This window comes from Dipteris shenzhenensis, chromosome 9 (assembly GCF_047967505.1).
Source record: "Dipteris shenzhenensis isolate YYH24624 ecotype China chromosome 9, Dip_SZ_1.0, whole genome shotgun sequence".
Lineage (NCBI taxonomy): Eukaryota > Viridiplantae > Streptophyta > Polypodiopsida > Gleicheniales > Dipteridaceae > Dipteris > Dipteris shenzhenensis.
In genome coordinates, this window is record NC_141604.1 from 39790552 (window position 1) to 39811267 (window position 20716).

General features: G+C 40.9%; 1 protein-coding gene across 1 annotated transcript; it reads left to right on the forward strand.

Moving 5' to 3' along the window:
- The first annotated feature begins 1128 nt into the window (after positions 1-1128).
- Positions 1129-4916, forward strand: LOC147898625 (beta-glucosidase 25-like). The gene is made up of 13 exons (XM_087379060.1): positions 1129-1269; positions 1400-1466; positions 1553-1611; positions 1726-1801; positions 1883-1954; positions 2057-2150; positions 2232-2454; positions 2560-2675; positions 2882-3108; positions 3191-3228; positions 3419-3530; positions 3731-3836; positions 4564-4916. Exons 1-13 carry the CDS (start codon positions 1192-1194, stop codon positions 4736-4738), a joined length of 1443 nt encoding a protein of 480 aa, XP_087235186.1. The 5' UTR covers positions 1129-1191; the 3' UTR covers positions 4739-4916.
- The last annotated feature ends 15800 nt before the right edge of the window (positions 4917-20716 follow it).

Genomic DNA, 20716 nt, shown 5'->3' on the forward strand with positions numbered 1-20716 from the left:
AGACATTTAGCTAATGCAAGTAATGCATGGCACTGACAAGTTTGATTGCACCATTCCAAGACTTGTCTAATGTGAGCATTTTCAAGTTTGTCCCCTGCGAGTCCCCTACACAAGTTTTCTTTGTTATGATGACATAATAATATGGAAAAGCTTGGTTCGCTTTGAATACCTTTACAAGCTGTTGCTATCAGGCATAGTATACAGTATTCAAGGAGTAGGGAATCATCCCCGACCTTCCTTTACCAAGAGGAAACCCCTGCACAACCGACGACTGACCTTTAGGCCGAGAGCTGGTGGAAGCGGTTTTCGACCGGTAAAGGATGGCCGGTGATGATTTCTAGCCCCGTCAATGGCTTGGGGAGGTGCAGTTGACACATGGTACATATATGGGACGTTAGATTTGAGGGGAGATACGATCTGAGGGCACACGAGCAATGCCACATTTCGATCGTAGATTTCGATCGTAGGATGAGAAAGCTAATCGAAGGGCACACGAGCATTGTCACGCATACACCGTAAGATCCAAAAGTTGATCGAACAGCTCACGAAAAGCGCCTTTTCCTGACCCTACGATCTAGATCAAGATCTAACGGCTTATAATCGCAGTGAATTATGGCCATTTGATTGGGATTCCATCCAATGATTTGGAATTGAGCAGCTGCCAATGGTACAGTGCATAATATTTATCCAATCACTTTTGACCTGGTGGTAGATATTCTGCCCGTTTGCAAGACAGTCTTCAGATTCATGGTCAGGAAGTTGGAAGATCCAATGGCGAGGATCACGTCTGTGCCGACCCAAGCCACTTCAAGACATCTTCATCCTGTTCCTCCTCTTCACCCATATGAGCTATCGCGTTTGCGCCGACTACAGCCACGTCATGACATCTTCATCCTGGTCCTCCTCTTCACCCATATGAGCTATTGCGTCTGCGCCAATTGCAGCCACTTCAAGACATCGTCATCTTGGTCGTCCTCTTCGCCCATAGGAGCTGCCTCGTCCACCCTCTACCCGCTCTAGTTCTAAAAAGACCACGGTTAAAAGTTGGTGCAGCATAGAAGCTTGGTCGTGCAAGAGAACAAGACAATATAAACATACTTTGACTTTAGAAGTATTGTTAGTCGTTGCCAAGGCTTCTATTCACTTTAAAGCCTTCGAAGTTCGCACTACCAATCTCATCATCCATCATCCATGGCTGCCGCCTCCTTCTCTCGCTCTGCGTCCTTCCCCCCATCCTTCATCTTCGGTACCGCTACCAGTTCTGTCCAAGTGAGTCTTCGATTTTTGGCTTTGTTCTTGGCAATCAATCGAATTCCTACCTGTAGATCCTGTGTTGTTTTTGGCTTAGCCTCCGTGCTCTCATCGAATGCATCGTTTCCGGATTTGAGCTCCCTTGTAGATTGAGGGTGCTACTGCAGAAGGTGGACGAGGCCCAGGCATCTGGGATACTTTCGCAAACCTTTCCGGTAGGCTCTGAATTCTTCACACCAAACGACGTTTCTCTTGCAGGCTCTACTTAGCATGACTAAACTCGCCGTACTTCTGATTGCAGGGAAGATTCTCGATGGAAGCACTCCCGCAGTTGCTTGCGACCACTTCCATAAATTTCAGGTGAAGCTTTTAGTCCCATCAAAACAGGTAGCACGATAGCGGTGTGTCAGGCCGGGTAACTAGTCTGTCTCGATCCGGTCAACCTGATTACCCTTAGTGTAATCTGCTTGCCAGGAAGACATCTTGGAAATGAAAAAATTGGGCGTAGATGCTTATCGTTTCTCCATCTCTTGGCCTCGCCTCTTTCCAGGTGACTCTACATTGCTTACAGGGTAGTTCGCTTGGTTGAGCTTCCTATTATCGTACTCAAAATATCTATACTTTTCTCCAGCTAGTTCCGACAAGCTCAACAAAGAAGGCGTCGAGTTTTACAATAGCATCATCGACTCTGTTGTCGAGGCAGGCATGACCCGAAATGTGGCTCCTTCCCCTTCAAATCCTGTTAACTGGACTTTCGTCTAGTGCCTTGATGGCCTTATTATCGCAATCTTTGCTGCTTTCACAGGGTTGATTCCGTGGGTTACTCTCTATCATTGGGATCTACCCCAGTATCTCGAAGACGATCCTGAAGTGAAGGGCTGGAGGACGAAGAATGTCGTGTAAGCTTTCATTATGGAGTTGGTCTAAGAATTTCTGGTTTTACAGCCTGAAGCTGAAATTTGGCCTGAACCTGCTTGCAGAAAGCATTTTGCTACCTTTGCGAAAGCATGCTTCAAGTCCTTTGGTGATCGCGTAAAGCACTGGATAACTTTTAATGAGATACACTTAAATGCCATGTTCGGTTATGCCTTTGGACTGATGGCCCCTGGGAGAACTGAAAGAAACACTGAGCCGCATCTGGTCGCTCACCACCAGCTTCTAGCTCATGCTGCAGCGGTGAAGATTTACAGGGCAAACTTTCAGGCATGATGCTCTGGGTTCTCATTGATGATCTTCTTTGCGAAACATCCAGGAGTAACGCGTCTCTGACTGATCAGAAAGTCACGTGGTTAATGTGATCTGTCGCAGGACGAACAGAAAGGTCTGATAGGGCTCAGTGCCAATGTGACATGGTACGAGCCAATTTCAGCATCACAAGAAGACAAGGATGCTGCTGCCCGGTTGATAGAATTCGAGGGTGGCTGGTGAGGGTACTTTGATATTTTAGTGAATCAGACTTGCAGTGAGCAAACGAGACTTAGATCTTATTAAATGCTCCGTTGCATTGCTTTGTAAGCTCGTAACAAAGAGGCAAGATCGTCGTGATAGCTGTAAGAGCTGCTGATACGTTTGCAATGTCGCACTTGTCAATCTCCCGATTTCATGTTATAAGGTGCTAAACCCTTTGCAGGATTCTCGATCCTGTACAATTTGGCGACTATCCACACATAATGAGAGAGTCGGTGGGAGATCAATTACCGAGATTTAGCCGAGAGGAGAGCCAAGACTTGAAGGGTAGCGCTGATTTCATAGGCGTCAACTACTACACAGCCATGTCTGCGATGAACTTGAAGGATGGAGAGGTTCCAAGCAACGTACTGAACTGGGCGATGAAGGAAACGCAGGCGGATTACTCTTGTAAGCGAGCATGTTTTGGTTTTCTCAAGAATGGGTGCAATTCATTAGAATTTAGGATGACAAATTGTTGTTTTTGTATCAGTCTACGATGCCGATGGCGAGCTTCTCGGGGAATGGATGGCAAGTTCGCAGCAATTTGCTACCTCTTTGTCTAGAATCTCTCCAAAAATTGAGCAATTGCTCCGTCTTCTTCTTAAGTAGTGTAATTTGATTAATCTGCTGCGCTTTTGACAAGCTTGAAAGCTTTTTCTAAAGCTGATGGTTAGTGGTAAGGATTGATTGTTGAATTCAATGGTGATGTCGTCGTCAGGGGCCTCGAGTTGGAGCACCAGTGTTCCGCAGCTGTGCATGGGGTTTGAGGAAGGTCTTGGCATGGATCGACAATCGTTATGGCAAAATCCCACTCTACATCACTGAGAACGGTATTTCAAGCCCAACATCTACCCCTATCGCCCCTAAAAAGCTTAGTGCCCGTGAATCCTCGCTAAAAGTTTCAAGTAGCATAGTATAAGCGCAGAAGCGAGATTGAAGGCAGCTGTACTGCAGGAGGGTTCAATCTTCAACGTACCAGCGAAATTAGAGGTGCGATGAGAGACTATTAATCGGTGGAGGCGTCGTGCAGGGACGATAGATCCGGACCCGGGAGCGAAATTGGAGCAAGCGTTGGACGATCAGTACCGGATTAAGTTCGTGGAGCAACACTTTCACGAGGCAGCGCAATCAATAAGGTGATAATATTTGTCAATTGATTGTTTTTACAAGCTTAGTTGGTTGATAGAAGGGCAATGCCAAGTTGTCAAAGGCTCGTGTCTAGGAACTCCACAAGAATCTCATAATGTGGATGGTGATGGCATTGCTTGCTTGATTGATGATGTGATTGAATCAATTCATCAAGACGAGCTTTCCCCACCAATCGAACACGGGTCGCCAGCTTTGATGGGCATTAGAATGCCCATACCTCTTGCCTCCACAATATTGATTCATTGATTCAAAATTTACTCAATTGAATGCTCGAATGTAATCTAAGGTTCTAGCCTTAGATGAAAGAGAATGCAGATGGTGACTAAGCTACAAGGCTCTAGCCTTATATTAAGAGATTACATATGGTATTTGAGCTACTGCTACACCACCTGTAATCTCTAAATCTAAGGTAAGAGCCCTAGATTACGCCTGAGCATTCACTAGAGGAAATTTTGAAACAATGAATCAATATTATGGAGCAACAATAGCACAAGCATTTGGGCAATTGCCTAGTTGGGTGACTACGATTTCCCTCGAGGCAGGAAACCTCTTGCCTAGCAATGTGCCCCTTGTTGTTGGCCGTGTGTGTGGGCACATGTGTGGGAAAATAAACTCTAGCCTTGTAGCATTAGTTTTTCTCTATCCTCTAGCATTAATTTATATGATGCTCAATTAAAGAAGTAATCTACATCTCAGTGCTCCATACATGTGCAGGCATAACCACATAAACCTCAAGGGCTACTTCCTATGGTCTTTTATGGATAACTGGGAGTGGTGGAATGGGTTCACATGTCGCTTTGGCCTCTTGTACGTCGACTTTGGGAATCCTCTCCTTCCACGCTTTCCTAAAGCCTCTGCTCTTTGGTTCTCTTCTTTCCTCGCTAGCTAGCTCACTCTATCATTCAACTAGCTATACCTAAGTACATACATGTACAAGGGGGCACAAGGTGCTTACAGCATTTCCCTCACAAGCAAGCTCGATTTCCACCTAATTGGTACATCTAAAAAGCAAGGGTAGTGAACATTTTAAACCTTGTTAGTCCGATTTTATATAATTGCATTTGTTCCATCAAAATTTGTGTGCATGCACAATGCACCTTTGTGCATGTACATCTCTCTCTCTCTCTCTCTCTCTCTAATATACATACATATATATACATATATACATATATAGCGAATGCTTTAGGAATTTTAAGACTACCCAATCGGAAACTGTGAACAAAATGAGACTTTCTAATGGGTTTGTATAGCACAGTTATAGTGTTGCAAGATTATGAAGTTGCAATGTTACAAAGGAAGGGCCCTAGCATCCACATCGCCTCTATTTAATTTTCAAAGTTGTTAAACTAGAACATACAATTCCATCTACAAAGCCACTCTAGGCTATTTGTTAAATTAGACTTTGGTAATAAAGTTGACAATTTACATAGTTCATCTTCCATGGTTTAGAGTCCAGATTGTATCTTCATTATAGCCTTGATTTCCCCTCATTATTAGTTTTTACAACAACATGACAATTAAGTGTTACTTTTTGCTCGAATGTTTAAATGCATTCACATTTTAGTTAAGTGTTACACTTTTATGGTTGGCAATGCTACAATGGAAGGGTACTATTGTCCATCATCTTCCACAATTTAGTTGTACAATTTGCTTTCTTATACATGGGCACATGAATCATGATGAAAATGTAGAACTATGAAATTTCAAAATGGTCAATTTAGATGTATATTGTTTGTTGCTATGAATTCCTTTCTATCCATTAGTTGATTTCTACATTATGCAAAAGAGTCTTACAAGATGTCTTGTTGCCTTTTGTGACCATGCTATTGCATTTGGTAAATGTGCTTTTCATTTTTGAATCTTTATTACAAAAAATATTTTTTCTTCACCAAGAACAAAGTACTTTTTTATGTGTAGCAAAATTATTTTTAAATTTAGTTAAAACACTTTGATAATAAACTCAAGATTTAGAACAACCAAGAAAAGGAGAGAAGAAGAAGTGGACAACTAAAACAATGCAACAAAAAGGAACAAAACCAAAGCTAGGAGAACTTGCAAAATCCACTACAAAAAAAAGATGACTAAAAAAGAATCTACGAGGATGTGATAAAGCTTTAGTTCAATTATGAGACCTATAGCACATCGGCTATAAGCAAACTTGACTCTAGAAGATATAGAGGTTACAATGGGGAGAATAGTGGCGTTTGAGAAAGGTAGGAAGCTAGGAAAGGCTTCCCTTGCAAATGGAGTAAATACTATCAATTTGGAAGAGAGAGGACATTTGAGCTTGACATTCTACACTGCTTTGGAGCTCGATGATGGATGTTGTATACATAATGCATTTCTTTTCATGTAGGAAACTTATTAGAAGATTTTTGCAAGGAACCACACACTATGGACACCATTGTGGAGCTCATATGTTATGTAAAATCTCATTAAAGCACAAGAGCCTCTCTCAGCCTTAAGAATAGAAGACATTCCAAAGACATAGTTTATTGTCATCTCAAAGCAACACTCCATTAAGGCTATAAAATTGGTCTCCATTTAAAAGCCAATGAAGGTTCTATATCACTGAGTCAATTATGTCATGCTAACCATGTTGACAAAAATTAAAGATTTCCACTCATCTTCTTTTATATGTATCTATTTAGATAACTAGTATGAATCTATTTGCTTAATTATATATTTATGTTGATATAATGAGTAGCATGACCCGAGTTAGAGACCCGCTCCGCTGGGTCTCAAGGTGGGATCTTAAAATGTATTTAAATTTAGGAAATAGAATTTCAAGTTTCCACAGTGCCATGTGATGTTGATTAAAAAGCAACGCATTCACACAAAGCATCCCCCCCCTCCCCTCTCTCTCTCTCTCTCTCTCTCTCTCTCTCTCTCTCTCTCTCTCTCTCTCAGTGCACATATACTATTTCTCTCTTCAACACACACCCATGTGTTCTCTCTCTCAATGAAGTGTCTTCCTCACATGCCACCTGCAAATACATACACACACATGCCCTTATTACAGACTCTTTCTCTCTCATACACAAACAGATTCTCTCTTGAGACTATTCCCCTCGTGCATGCACACACACAAATTTTGGCTCAAATTTTGACATATACACACTAACACTCAAATTTTGGCTCATGCTCCCCTTGGATGCCACATCACAATTCTTCTCTAATAAACGAAAATAAGTAAATATCAACATTTCTATATGTGTGTACATGGCATTGGTTGTGCAACACACATGTATATTTTCTTTTTAGCCTTTCCTTTTAACCATGCATAAAATCTTTAAAGCAATGCTTAGGCCTATAACTGATATCTAATTCAACAATTCCTAGAAATAATTCAAGCATTGAGATCCATAAAACATAAAATGTTATTCCTTGAAATTAAAGGACAACCTGCAAGAAATTTCTTTTAACTCATTGAGGGGATGATTCAAATCAAATGACCAGCTGTCAAGAAAGCTAAAATGAGGCCAAAGACAATCATAAAGGGAAAATCCAACAAAAGTTAATACAGAGAGAAAAAGAGAAGGGGCGGGGGGGGGGGGGGAGAGAGGAGGGCTTGCTATGCTTAGATTTTGTTACTATCAAGAAAGCCACAGTATGACCTATCTTCGACGATTAGGGTTCTTAGATGGGTAAATGTTTTATCACCTTTGCTTTTCTTACCCACTGAAGCTATGTGTGAAAATGTTTCTTATCACCTTTGCTTTTCTCACCCACTAAAGACATGGCCTCATGAGAACATAATCTCCCCTTTCTTGTATGCTAAAAGCATTTCATATTCATGAAAGATGATGCAATATTGATGTCTATCCATGATGGGCTTAAAGTTCACCACCACCTCTAAGATGTCTTGTTTTGCCATTAGTACAATGGTACTTCTGCTCCTCTCCCCCTCTCTACTTTCTTTCCTCTCTTCCTAGCTATCTAACCTGAAACCTTAAAGGTAATTCTCTTCAACACAAATTCACCACTTAATCTCCCCCTCTCTACTTTCTCTCCTCTCTTCCTAGCTATCTAACCTGAAACCTTAAAGGTAATTCTCTTCAACACAAATTCACCACTTAATCAATTGGAGAAGAACACAATCACACCACGAAAATGACAATAGGCTCGATACAATCTCCCCCCCTAGATGAGTGGCTCACGCTTCCTCATCTAGAGTATTTATGATATTTCATAAAAGCACCAAGGAGCCAAAATTATCCCTCTCTTCCAAAATGAGGGATTTGCTTTACATCGCCATCTTAAGGCCCAAAATTGAATTATGTCCATTCCAAAATATATTACTCAAACTTGCAATAATAAAGCAAATAGAAAATTGGCCCATGGCCATATATAATGCGCTGTGTGACACCTCGATCAGTATCCTCGCACTAACTCCAATCCTCACTATGAGTTCCATCACCTGTACTCAAGCTGCCACAATTACATTAGTTATTAACAATCGATTGAACGAATCACCGAATCAACCGATCCCAACATAACCATGCTCAAAGCACAATAATCAAGCACAACACCAATAACACTAGCAACATCAGTATTAACATGGAATCACCCATAATACCAACCATTTATCTAATCGATGCCTCATCGATGCCAAGTGGAGTCTATTTAGCTTTGATATCATTACTTCTTAGATGTGTTATTTTGCATATGCGAAACACAAGCTAGTCAGGCGTCCCCAACTAACCACACAAAGTAACCACTAGGACCCCTGCCATGTCTGGTGTGCTCCTATGGAGTACTTTGCCATAGTCACACTTGACTAAATATAATAATGTCCAAAGCAAGATATATCAAAAATATAATTTCCGTAACATGCCTCTTGCTTGGATTGCAACTAACCTCAGTTGCATGTTCGATTATAGGAACTAATGAGGTCTGGAAAAGTTCGAAAGAAGAACCGCTCAGCCACTGAGCATCATCTCTCGGATGATTCTTAAATTTGAGCAAGTATTTAGTATAGACATTTCCTTTTCGAGTCGAGGTCTGTTGATGATCAATAATGCATTCGGGTTCTAAAATTTCTTCTTCATCAACAATCAATGGAGCCTCTTCATAAACAGGATGAATAGGTAAAGGTCCTTTGAAGGGCTTTAAGAGGCTGATATGAAAAGCATTATGTATTTTCCAATTATCAGGTAATTCAACCCTATAAGCTAGATCATTGATTTTTTGAATCACCTTGAAAAGTCCCATAAAAACAAGGGGACATCTTGATTACTGGCCATTTCTCAACACTCTTCAATCTTCTCTTCTCAATCTGAAGAAGTACATAATCACCTTCTTTAAAAAGCATATGTTTTCGTTTCTTATTAGCTTGTTTTATGTACTTCTCTTGAGCGATTGCAATGGCTTCTTCAACCTCTTTGAGAATATTTTGATATTCATGGGTAAATGCATCTGTTGCCTCCACTCTATGGGTCAATTGTGCGATAGGAATAGGTAAAACCTTCCCATAGATAATCTCAAAGGGTGCTCTTCCAGTTGCAAAATGAGGAGTATTATTATAAGCAAATTGTAAGAGATGAAGATATTTGTCCCAAGTCTTTGGTTGACTTCCCGCATAAGCTCTTATCATGTCCATAATAGTACTATTTGTGACTTCAGTTTGTCCATTCGATTCTAGATGCAAAGCTAATGAGAAATCTAAACTAGTGCCTAGATTATGACATAATGTAGTCCAAAAATTACTGCAAAACTTCGAATCTCAATCAGTCACTATAATCTTTGGCAAGCCATGATGAACAAAGATATGTTTGATGAATAAATGTGCAACTTGCTGAGTTGTTAAAGTCTTCTTGCATGGGATGAAATAAGCTTGCTTACTAAAGCGATCTACTATCATCCAAATCATATCATTTTGATTCGCTGTAGTAGGAAAACCTATTATGAAATCCATAGATATTTGTTCCCAAGGTTGCATAGGAATAAGCAAAGGCATTAGCAATCCTAGGGTCTTTCCTTTATAACTCTTGATCTTCTGGCAAGTGATGCATTCGGCTACAAACTTAGCCACATCTTTTCTTATAGTAGGCCAATGAAATTCCCTACTTGTAAAGTGGCAGTCCCCTATGTCCCATATGTGGTGGTTGGTGCATTTCTTCCATTAAAGGGTCGAGTGAAGTTTAGGGACCATATTATTATTGCACATGGACTATTTCTAAGTAGTACTTTGCCCTTCGGATGAAATAGTTTACCTTTGGACTATTTTCAAACTTGTGCAATATTTTCAGACTTGTGCAATATAGTTTACCTTTCTCTCTTGAGTGAGACATGTAACCTAGTTCATCATGCTTTGCCAATGCACTTGTAGTTCAAGGACCTAACTGTTATTGCCCATGGACTATTTCTAAGTAGTAAGTTGCCCTTTCTTCTCCTCATTCTTATTGAGTTTCTCCTTTTTTGTGCAATCTAGCTAGCCATGCCTCACTAATGTTTTGGATATAATAACCTCTCATTGAAATTGAATTTCTTATTCTGATCATTATCTTCTAATTTTGAAATGATTTTTTAATCTTTAAAATAACAATAAGACAATATTTAATTTGCATATTAAAATTTTATAAATCAAATTGCTAAATCTACATTAATAAGAGACATGGTCACGAAATACATTAAATAGAGGCTATCAATCAAATAGTATATTCCATATAAATTTTGGAATAACAAAGTAGATCACTCATTTCTATAAGCATCAAATCTAAATTCTTTTATTTTGACCAATGCCGGCAACCCAAGTTACCTTTAAAATAAGTCTTTACATTTTGCAATATGACCCTACTTGGGAAAAAGGTTGGGAAAGAGGTTAGAGAGCAGCTATTGCAAGAGTTCTATTCATCAACTATGTCTTCATTGTTGTCAGTGTGAGCCCCTAATGCCAAGTTTTTTTGTGCACTTTCCATTATTTTGGGACGATCCTTTAACAAATTTGGATGTCATCATTGCCTTTGCCTCCATATTATTACTAATTAATTGGCTCCCAACATTCCAGATCATAGGGGTTGCTTCCGCATTGTTTTGTCCAATAATCCTTGTATCTTTATGTAGTAGAAACATTACCCTTGAATGTTGGAGCCCATTTCCCCCTTTGATCTACTTGTCAATACTTCTCTTTCCTTGTAGATGGCTTCTTATTAGGCCCACAGCTTCCATCTCCAAAGCAATTCCACTATCTCGCTTCTGCTCGAAAACTACTTCAAGGTTGTATACGGTTGCAGCTTTGTCCTACGATTTTTTCTTAGCTCAATCTTTTCATTCCATTCTCCATTCTAGGAAATAAGTAGACCGAGAACTTTCATTTGGCATATGATATGAAGAATGGACTTCCTTCATTCAAGCATAAAAATTATACACGTGAATCACTTAGAGCTAGTGATCAGAGCTACGCTAAGCTCTAACTCGTGACACCTTTATGTTATTCTGGGTTGACAACAATTTATAATGCCTTCAGGGTAGAGCTGGCATTTGCAGTACTTAAGTACATTTCCATGGTGTTTGTGATTATATATTCAAGGGTGTTTGTGAATATATTTTATATTTTTAGAATATATTCCTAGGACCATGCATGTATGCTCATTGTAAGTGCCAAATCCGTTTACTAACAATAGCCATCTTTTCATTACAAAAATTTTGGACTAAAAAAGGGGCCCTTTAAAGATGTATTAAAATATTAGAGGCTTGTTGGATCAAGTGCGTGCATGAATTGCATTTGACTCACATATTTATCAATAAGAAAGTTGGATATGTAAAGTAATCATTGTTACTATGAAGCTAGAGTGGTCCTTGTAATGGGAAACTGGATATTTTACTTTAGAGGTTATTTTTCATTATATTACAAGACTTTAAGACATGGTAGTTCTAGATGCAACTAATATAAGTTGATGTAATTCTTTAACGCAAGATTTAAAACTTATAAATTGGAAGGAATTCCACATACACAAACTTGTTCAATAGATTTGCACATTTATTAGAACGTGGCATGTTGCTTTAGTAATGATAAGAAAGCAAGTTTGAAAGCAAATGTAATAATGATAATGTCCATAGCGTCTCCATAGTGCATGTATGTATCTATGTATGGTATGTATATTATGCTCATATTATGTATATACAATAACTACACAACCATGTGGGGGGCGAAGTGGCACACGTCCTCTCCAAAAATTATAAGTCCAAGGAACATGTCGTCCTTGGGCACCTAACACTTTGACAAAATATAAAGAGGGGAGAGGAGAAGAGTGGAGATGAGGAGAGAGGGCACAGTTAGAGAGCACACCACCAATGACTAACTGTACACAAGATTTAGTTGAAAAAATAGAATATATACAAGCCCATTTAGGGTTAGGGTTAGGGGATCTAACCCTTTCCTTTATAGCACTCTATAAGGTTAGTGCTATGCACATATGATCACGTGATGGTGCTATGCACACATGATCACATGATGTTGAGCGTGAACTCTCAATACCTTCCCTCAAGATCAACATCATGAAGTAGGCCTTCCCTCAAGATGATGATTCTGGGGAATCGAAGAAGGACTGAGCATTACATTCCATCACACCCCTTTAATGAGAATGTCCTTCCTCTGCATCAAACCAAGAGCTAGTCAGTGTTTCTCGAATAGCTCTTTACCGAGTGGTTTGGTAAAGATGTCTGCAACATTCTCTTTGCTATCATAATGCTACAGTATGCTGGTCTCATGATCTCCGGCATAATCATGCAACCGTGGATGACTTCCTCTGTATTCTATCCCAAATTGTCTTGTACCTCTGATATATCTCAAGACTCTTTTGGCTGCATTCCAGTGAGACTATTTTGGATTTGCCATAAACTGTGCTAGTGAGCTTACTGCATAACAAATATATGGCCGTGTGATTGTCAGATATGTAAGAGATCCAATGAGCTGCCTGTAGTATCTGTCATTGACTGTAGGCTTTTCTGAATCTTTAGTAAGTTTCAAACTCTGTTCCATGGAGTGGCTGCAATCTTGCAATCTGACATATGAAACTTCTTCAAGAGACTGTCAACATACTTGAGCTGACTCATGAATGTGCTATTTGAATCTCTCTAGAACTCAATTCCAAGACAATGAGAGTGCTCTCAACGGAAGCAAGAACGGAAGAAGGAGAGAGAGAGACAGAGAGCCACACAAGTTTTGGTGGGTGTAGAACCACCCTAATCTTTTTTTTCATTCATTTATATATGTGTTTGAGTATTGTACATAACTGGGGTAAAGGCACAGTGACCTTTAACCCCCACAACCTCCCACTTAAAGGACAATGTGCCTTTAAGGGAGAATGACCAGTGAACATACTATCCAATGCCCATCAATACACGACAATACTCAAACCGCTGACTAGGTAGACTCTTCGTCAGCATATCTGCAGGGTTATCATCTGTATGAACCTTGACAAGCTCTATGTGCTTGTCCTCAAGTACCTCCCTGATGAAATGGTACCTGACCTCAATGTGTTTGGTCTTTGCATGAAAGACCGGATTCCGTGCTAGCTGAATAGCACTCATGGAATCACTATGCAATGTCGGTACACCTGTATGAATCCCCAAATCTCCCACTAGCCGATCAAGCCATATAGCCTCCTTGCAACCCTCTGTGGCTGCAACACATACTTAGCCTCTGTGGTAGACAAAGCCACGCACTTCTGTGCACGAGACATCCATGACACTGCACCACCTGCAAAGGTGAACACATAACCAGAAGTGGATCTCCTACTATCCACATGCCCTGCATAGTCTGAATCTGTGTACCCAAGTACACGCATGTCTCCTTTACCAAAGCAGATGCACATCTCCTTGGTACCCTTCATGTACCTCATGATGCACTTAACTGCCTCCCAATGCCTCTTTCTTGGATTAGCCATATAGCGGCTAACAACTCCCACTGCAAATGCAATGTCTGGTCTAGTAGCTATCATAGCATACATAAGACTCCCAACTGCTGATGCATAAGGAACATTGGCCATCATGGCCCTTTCCTCATCTGATTTGGGACTATCTATATGACTCAGTTTCACATATGGAGGCAATGGAGTACTCACTGCCTTCCCCCCCTCCATATTGAAACGCTGCAATACTTTTGTAACATACTCTTTTTGTGAAAGCCAAAGGAGTTTCCTACTCCGATCACGCGTGATGCGCATACCAAGAATATGACCTGCAAGTCCCAAATCCTTCATATCAAAGGCCTCATGCAACTTGGCCTTTAATGCATCTAGCTCATAAGTATTCTTGCTAGCCAATAGCATATCATCCACATATAGTGCCAAGATTATCAGGCTATTATCCTTAGCCCTTTTAGTGTAGAGGCAGTGATCAATTTCACTCCTTCTAAAACCCTGGGACCAAATGAAAGCATCAAACTTCTGATACCATTCTCTAGGTACTTGCTTAAGACCATAGAGACTCTTTTTCAGCTTGCAAACTAAATGCTCTTTGCCCTTTTCTTCAAAGCCTTCCGGCTGCACTATGTAAATTTCCTCATGCAAATCCCCATGCAAGAAAGCTGTCTTGACATCCATTTGCATAAGCTCCATATCCTCTACTGCCGCTAGTCCAAGCATGCATCTAAGTGTGGTCATCTTCACAACCAGAGAGAATATCTCATCAAAGTCCACACCCTTCTCTTGCTTGAACCCTTTAGCAACCAATCGGGCCTTGTACCTAGGCACATCATCACCTGTGACCTTCATTTTGTAGACCCATTTACATGAAAATGCTTTCTTTCCATGTGGCAAAGAAACCAAGTCCCAAGTCTTATTCTTCATAAGTGAACTCATCTCTGATTGCATAGCATACTCCCACTTGCGTTGATCCTCACGCATCATAGCCTCTTTGTAGCAAGAAGGCTCCCTGCAATCAGTAAGCATCACATAGTCTACCCCTGGAACAAACCTATCAGGTGGTCTAGACACTCTAGATGATCTTCTCAAGGGCATTTCAGCTTGCTATCCCATTTGCATATCAGCCACATTTGGCTCATCATTTCCACCAATAGATGATCCATCATCTACCCTTGATTGTATACCTGTGGGAGTACTTGGTGGCACCATTTCTTGCACATTTGGTGCATGGACAGCTTGCTGCCTATCAACATATGCAGGTGGATTCACATCCTGGAAAGTGATTCTCCTCATTTCCACATCCCTCATGGGTGCCTTATGCATCTTCTTCTCATTGAAGACCACATCATGGCTGCGTATGATCTTCTTTGCTTCTGGATCCCAGAGACGATAGCCCATCTCTCCACTTTCACCATAACCCAGAAAGATGCATTTCCTAGACTTAGGATCTAGCTTCTTTCGAAGCTCTTTTGGCACATGTGCATATGCCTCACACCCAAATATACGCAAATGACAGTAAGAGGGTTTCTTGCCACTCCATGCCTCTTCAGGAATACCACCATCCAAACTCTTACTAGGTGATCTATTGATCACATGCACTGCAGTCTTCATTGCCTCAGCCCAAAAACCACTAGAAAGACTTGCATTGGAAAGCATGCATTGCAACCTTTCTTGAATGGTACGGTTCATCTTTTCTGCAACTGGATTTTGCTCTAGAGTACGAGGGGATGTGAGCTCCCTTTTAATCCCACGTGTATCACAGAAATGCTGAAAGTCATGAGAGAGATACTCTCCACCATTGTCAGTTCGTAGGCATTTAAGCGTTCTACCTGACTGATTCTCAACCAAGGCCAGCCATTTCTGAAATACCTGGAACACATCACTCTTCCGAGCTATAGCATAAGCCCACACTTTCCTAGTTGCATCATCAATGAATGTCACATAGTATTCAGCCCCGCCTAATGACCGTGTAGGCATGGGACCACATACGTCTGAATGCACCAAATCAAGCATTTTAAACTCTTTCTTTCCCCTTTTTTTATGGGCTGATTTAGTCTACTTCCCATAGAGACAATGCTCACAAAATTCAAAATCAGAGAAACTCAAATGCGGTACATAACCCAAACGGCATAAGAGTTTCATTCCATTCTGGCTCATGTGCCCCAACCTGCAATGCCATAAAGAAGTGCTTGGCTACTCGGTTATTGCAACAACATGATCAAATACCCCTGATACATGTAAGGGATACAAAGTCCCACACTTGGCACCCCTGGCCAAAAGCATAGAGCCCTTTTGAATTTTCCAACTTTGAAAGCCAAAAGTGGTGTGAAAACCAGCATCATGTAGCTGACCCACTGAAATAAGACTCTTGGTCAACTTAGGCACATGTCTCACATGTTTCAAAACAAATGCAGACCCATTTGAAAAAGAAAACTTTATGTCACCTGCTCCCACTATGTCACATGCATAGTCATTTCCAAGATGCACACAACCTGTCTTTCCACTGTCATAAGTGGAGAACCATTCCCTATGGGGAGTAACATGGAATGAAGCACCAGAATCCAAAATCAAATCCTGGGAATATGCATCATCTGAAGTGGTAAGCAACTCTGCAGATAAACTAGACATGAAGAGAACATCATTGTCACTATCATGTGTGACTGCATTGATCTCCTCGATCTTCACTTTTCCTTTGTCCTCCCTTGGACTCTCTTCCTTTTGATTTGCACCCCAATTTGCATTCTTTTTCTTATCCTTTTGCTCTCTTTTCAGCTTGTAGCAATCCTTTTTCATATGGCCCTTCTTGCCACAATGGTAACACTCAATGTTCTGTGCCCTGGATTTGCTATGAGACTTCCCTCTTTCTTGGGACTTCCCCCTGAACTGTGATCTTCCCCTTTGCACATTTAAGGCTGCATCCTGCTTGTTGCCATCCATAGACTTCCGTCTAATCTCCTCGACCAACAAGCTACCCACAACATCATCAAATTTCAGTACTCCACCAGGTGCAGAGTTACTGACAGCTGTACGGAAGGTATCCCATGAGGATGGCAATGAACATAAGAGAAATATTACCTTAGTCTCCGCATCAAAATTCATCTTCTGAGCCTGAAGCTGGCTGAAAATAATATTGAATTCATTCAAGTGAGAAGCAATGGAGACCCCTTCCTTCATCTGCACCTGAAACAACCTCTTCATGAGGTAAACTTTATTAGAGGCAGTTTCCTTCTCATAAGTGGCACACAGTTTCTTCCACAAATCTTCAGTAGTCTGCTCATTTACTACTGTGAAATAAACTGACTCTGCAAGATGAAGTCTAATAGTAGACTTTGCTAATGCATCCAACTCATTCCAATCATCCTCAGACATATCCACAGGCTTAGCTTCAATACCTGCCAAGGGTTTAATCTGCTTCTTTTGAATAAGCATATCCCTTATTTGTTCTTTCCACAAAGAAAAGTTTGTCCCATCAAACTTTTTAATGCTGAAAAACTCCTTTTTAGACATGGAAGAGGATGCCATGATGCGAATAAAGCAAAATCCCAAATGCTAGTGCCTGCAAGAGAGAATCACACCAAATACCACGTGCACCCAAATGTGTATGCCACAATAGAGTGAAATGTCACCAAAACTCAAAGCTCAAAGCATTAAAAGATGCGTCTGACTCATGTGCATATACTATGCATCCATATGAGCAAATCTGGCCCAAAAGAAAATGCCAATAAGTGCCAAATGACTCAAGCATAAACACCGTCCACTGGCATATGCATCAATAATATCTCATCCAAGAGAGCATAGCACTATTAGTGCATCACCAGCAATGTGTCAAAGCTGTCCCTCAGCATAAAATAGCATCCATGTGCAAAGCGTCCATAAAAAATAGCATCCCACAAGGCAATTTGGGCCTATCAGCACATCCAACAAGGACCGCAATGCATCCAAATGGCCTATAAATCATCCATTGCAACCCAGTGCATACCACGAATGAGCGCACACTGCTCAAACTGCAACCAGAGTGATTTGCATAAGGTATGCTCAAGAAATCATAGTCCCACGGTAATGAGTGCTACTGAAAATAGAACCTGAGATGCTTCAAAACATGGGCGCCATTGCATAATCAGACTCAGCAAGAAAATCTGCAAATATCTCTCTTCTGGCAGAACTCCAAAATCCCAACGGATGAGTGAGAAATGGGAGTCAATACTTATCCACTGCCATGTGGCATAAATCTAAGGTTTCAAAACCTTAGAATGAAAAATGCATAACAGAGAGACGAAATCGAATACACAGAGATCTATAACTCTGAAAATCCTCCACCGAATCGTGCAATAACTGATAGGTAGGGGTTTTTGGGCGTCCGGAACGCAATGCCATTCTGGCTTGTCTACTGCATCTTCGAAGAGTACACTGGCTCTATAGCCATGATGGTAGTCATAAGAGCATAGTTGGTGGTTTCCACCTGAATTGCTTTGCCTTTCTGAGCATATGTCAATCTGGCTGGTGGTCTGCTTTTCCTAGTAGACCGTCTGAGCTGCTGTGGCTCTGCTTGGGGTGTTGTTGGCAATTCTTGCTCTTCTTCATCAACCTGTTCTATAGATTACTGTAAAGTCGATGCTTCTATCTCCTATGTAGGTGAGGTTTTCCATTCTGATTCCTCATCAAAGATGACATCTCTAGAGATAATGACTTTGCGGTTGATGGGATTATACAATTTGTATGCTTTGCTTTCTTCATTGTAGCCAACCATGATGCATTTGCATGACTTCGCATCCAATTTCTTGCGATGATCATCATGTATGTAAGCATATGCTATGCAACCAAATATGCAGAGATGCCCAATGTGTGGCTTGTGTCCAGTGAATGCTTCATAAGGAGTCATACCTTGTATCGGTTCGGTAGGAAGCCGATTGAGCAAATAGTTTGTTATACCTATTGCTTCTACCTAATACTGATTCGGAAGATGCTTTTCACTAAGCATTGCTCTAGCACTGTCTGTTAAAGTCCCATTCTTCCTTTTAGATCTTGCATTCTGCTGAGGAGTATCTGCACATGTGAATTATCTTCGTATGCTGTGACTTTTGCAAAAGTTTATGAATGATGAAGACATGTATTCACCTCCTCTGTCTAATCTCATGACCTTGATCTTTCTGCCTATTTGGTTTTCTACCATGGCTTTGAATTCTTGAAATCTGAAAAACACTTCAGATTTCTCTTTCAAAAAGTAGACCCAATAATATCTGCTGTAGTCGTCGATGAAGGTCAAGTAATAAAGTGAACCGTTGATGCTGCGGGTCTGGGCATAACCCCATACATCTGTATGTATCAAATCAAGAATACCTCGTGCACGAGAGGTACTTCTAACAAATTTGGTTTGCTTTTGTTTGCCGAAGCAGCATGCTTCGCAAACTTTTCCAAGAAACTGTAGCTTCGGAATCCCAATTGCCATATTCTGATTCCTGAGATCTAACAAGTACTTGAAATTGGCATGACCATATCTCTTGTACCATTTTGTAGATAGTGGCATCTGTTGTGGTTGAGTTGACATGGCATGCTTATCTGGTACTATAGCTAGCATTGTGTATAAGCATCCTTCCTTGACACCTTTTACTACTAGCTGACATCTTTTGGATTTGTCTCTGATATTGCATTCATCATCGTCGAAGATGACTTTGTAATTGTGTTCCGTCATTTGACCTACTAACAAAAGGTTCTTGCTGAGCTTCGGAACATAGAGCACATCTTTCACTAATTCTTTTGTACCAGTGAAATTGTTCATAGGGATAACACCTGTCCCTTGAACTGGATTCGGTGTATTGTCTACTGTGTAGCTGACATTTTTCTGACCTTCTAATGGCTTCATTTCTGTGAACCATTCTTGATGATTTGTCATATGAGATGATGCACCGCTGTCGATGTACCAAGGATCCTGTTCCACTTGGTCGACTTGATAGCTGTAATCCTTTTTGGGATTCAAATCAGTGTGTCTAGGTACACTGTATTAGTCTGATGCAATTTCTCGCTTGCAAGAAACATATTTCCATGTTCATTTGCAAAATGACTGTGACTAGAATGTGTTGGGGTAAAGGGCAGTGTGCCCACCCACTTGTATAGTGCCCATGTATACTCATATATATATGATAGAGGAATAAGCTAGAGTAGCTTTTGCTCCACCACTTTTGGTGTCTCCTTAACCCTTTGTGTGTGCTCTCCTCTCCCACAACTGGTATCAGAGCCCATGGCGTTCGATCTACGAGGAGCTCGGTGAGAGGAGAACAGGCACTGCTTCGAGAGATCTATCGGGAGCTTGGAGACGGGTGTGGCATTGTATGCATTGCCTGTTGCATGAAGATGGAGGTAGCTCGACTTGGTGCTTAGTCAGCTGACGCCTAGGATTTGCAATTGTGTTGGGCATTATGGAGAAGGGACTGTAGACGTGTATGAAGAAGCTCAAAGGTCTGCTTCAATGGTGACTATTTGACATAAGAGTCATTGATGGAGGAGTTGGGTGTCGTGGGTGATGACCACGCTGCTAACCTTCTCTGCTCTGAGGATGCCTTCGGATGTTTATCGAACAACGATAATGGAAGTTTCTTCGAAGAAGGACAAACGAATGCCTCTACAAAGGCCCTATTGTTGGATATCCGACAAATCGCTCTAACTGCCATGGGCTATGAGTTGCTTAATAAAAGAGGATTCTTACTCTCAAAATTCAGAAATGTCTCTCTTAAAACTCTCAAGGAAAGAAGTCTCTCTTTTTTCTCTCTCAATAATCACTCAAAACTTTCTCACACTCTCAACAAGAGAACAAGAGCATCCCAGCACTAGCAGCAACTCCATCCCGTGAGCAAAGGAAGAGCAGCCCAGTGATAGCAACAACATCCACTTTGGAGAAAAAGAGTGAGTTCTTTGTTTTTAGTCTAGAAATCTGACAGTATTTTAGACAGTAAAAGTGAGCAGAATGCCATTTTCGACAGTAAGTATTTGCAAATCCATAAGGA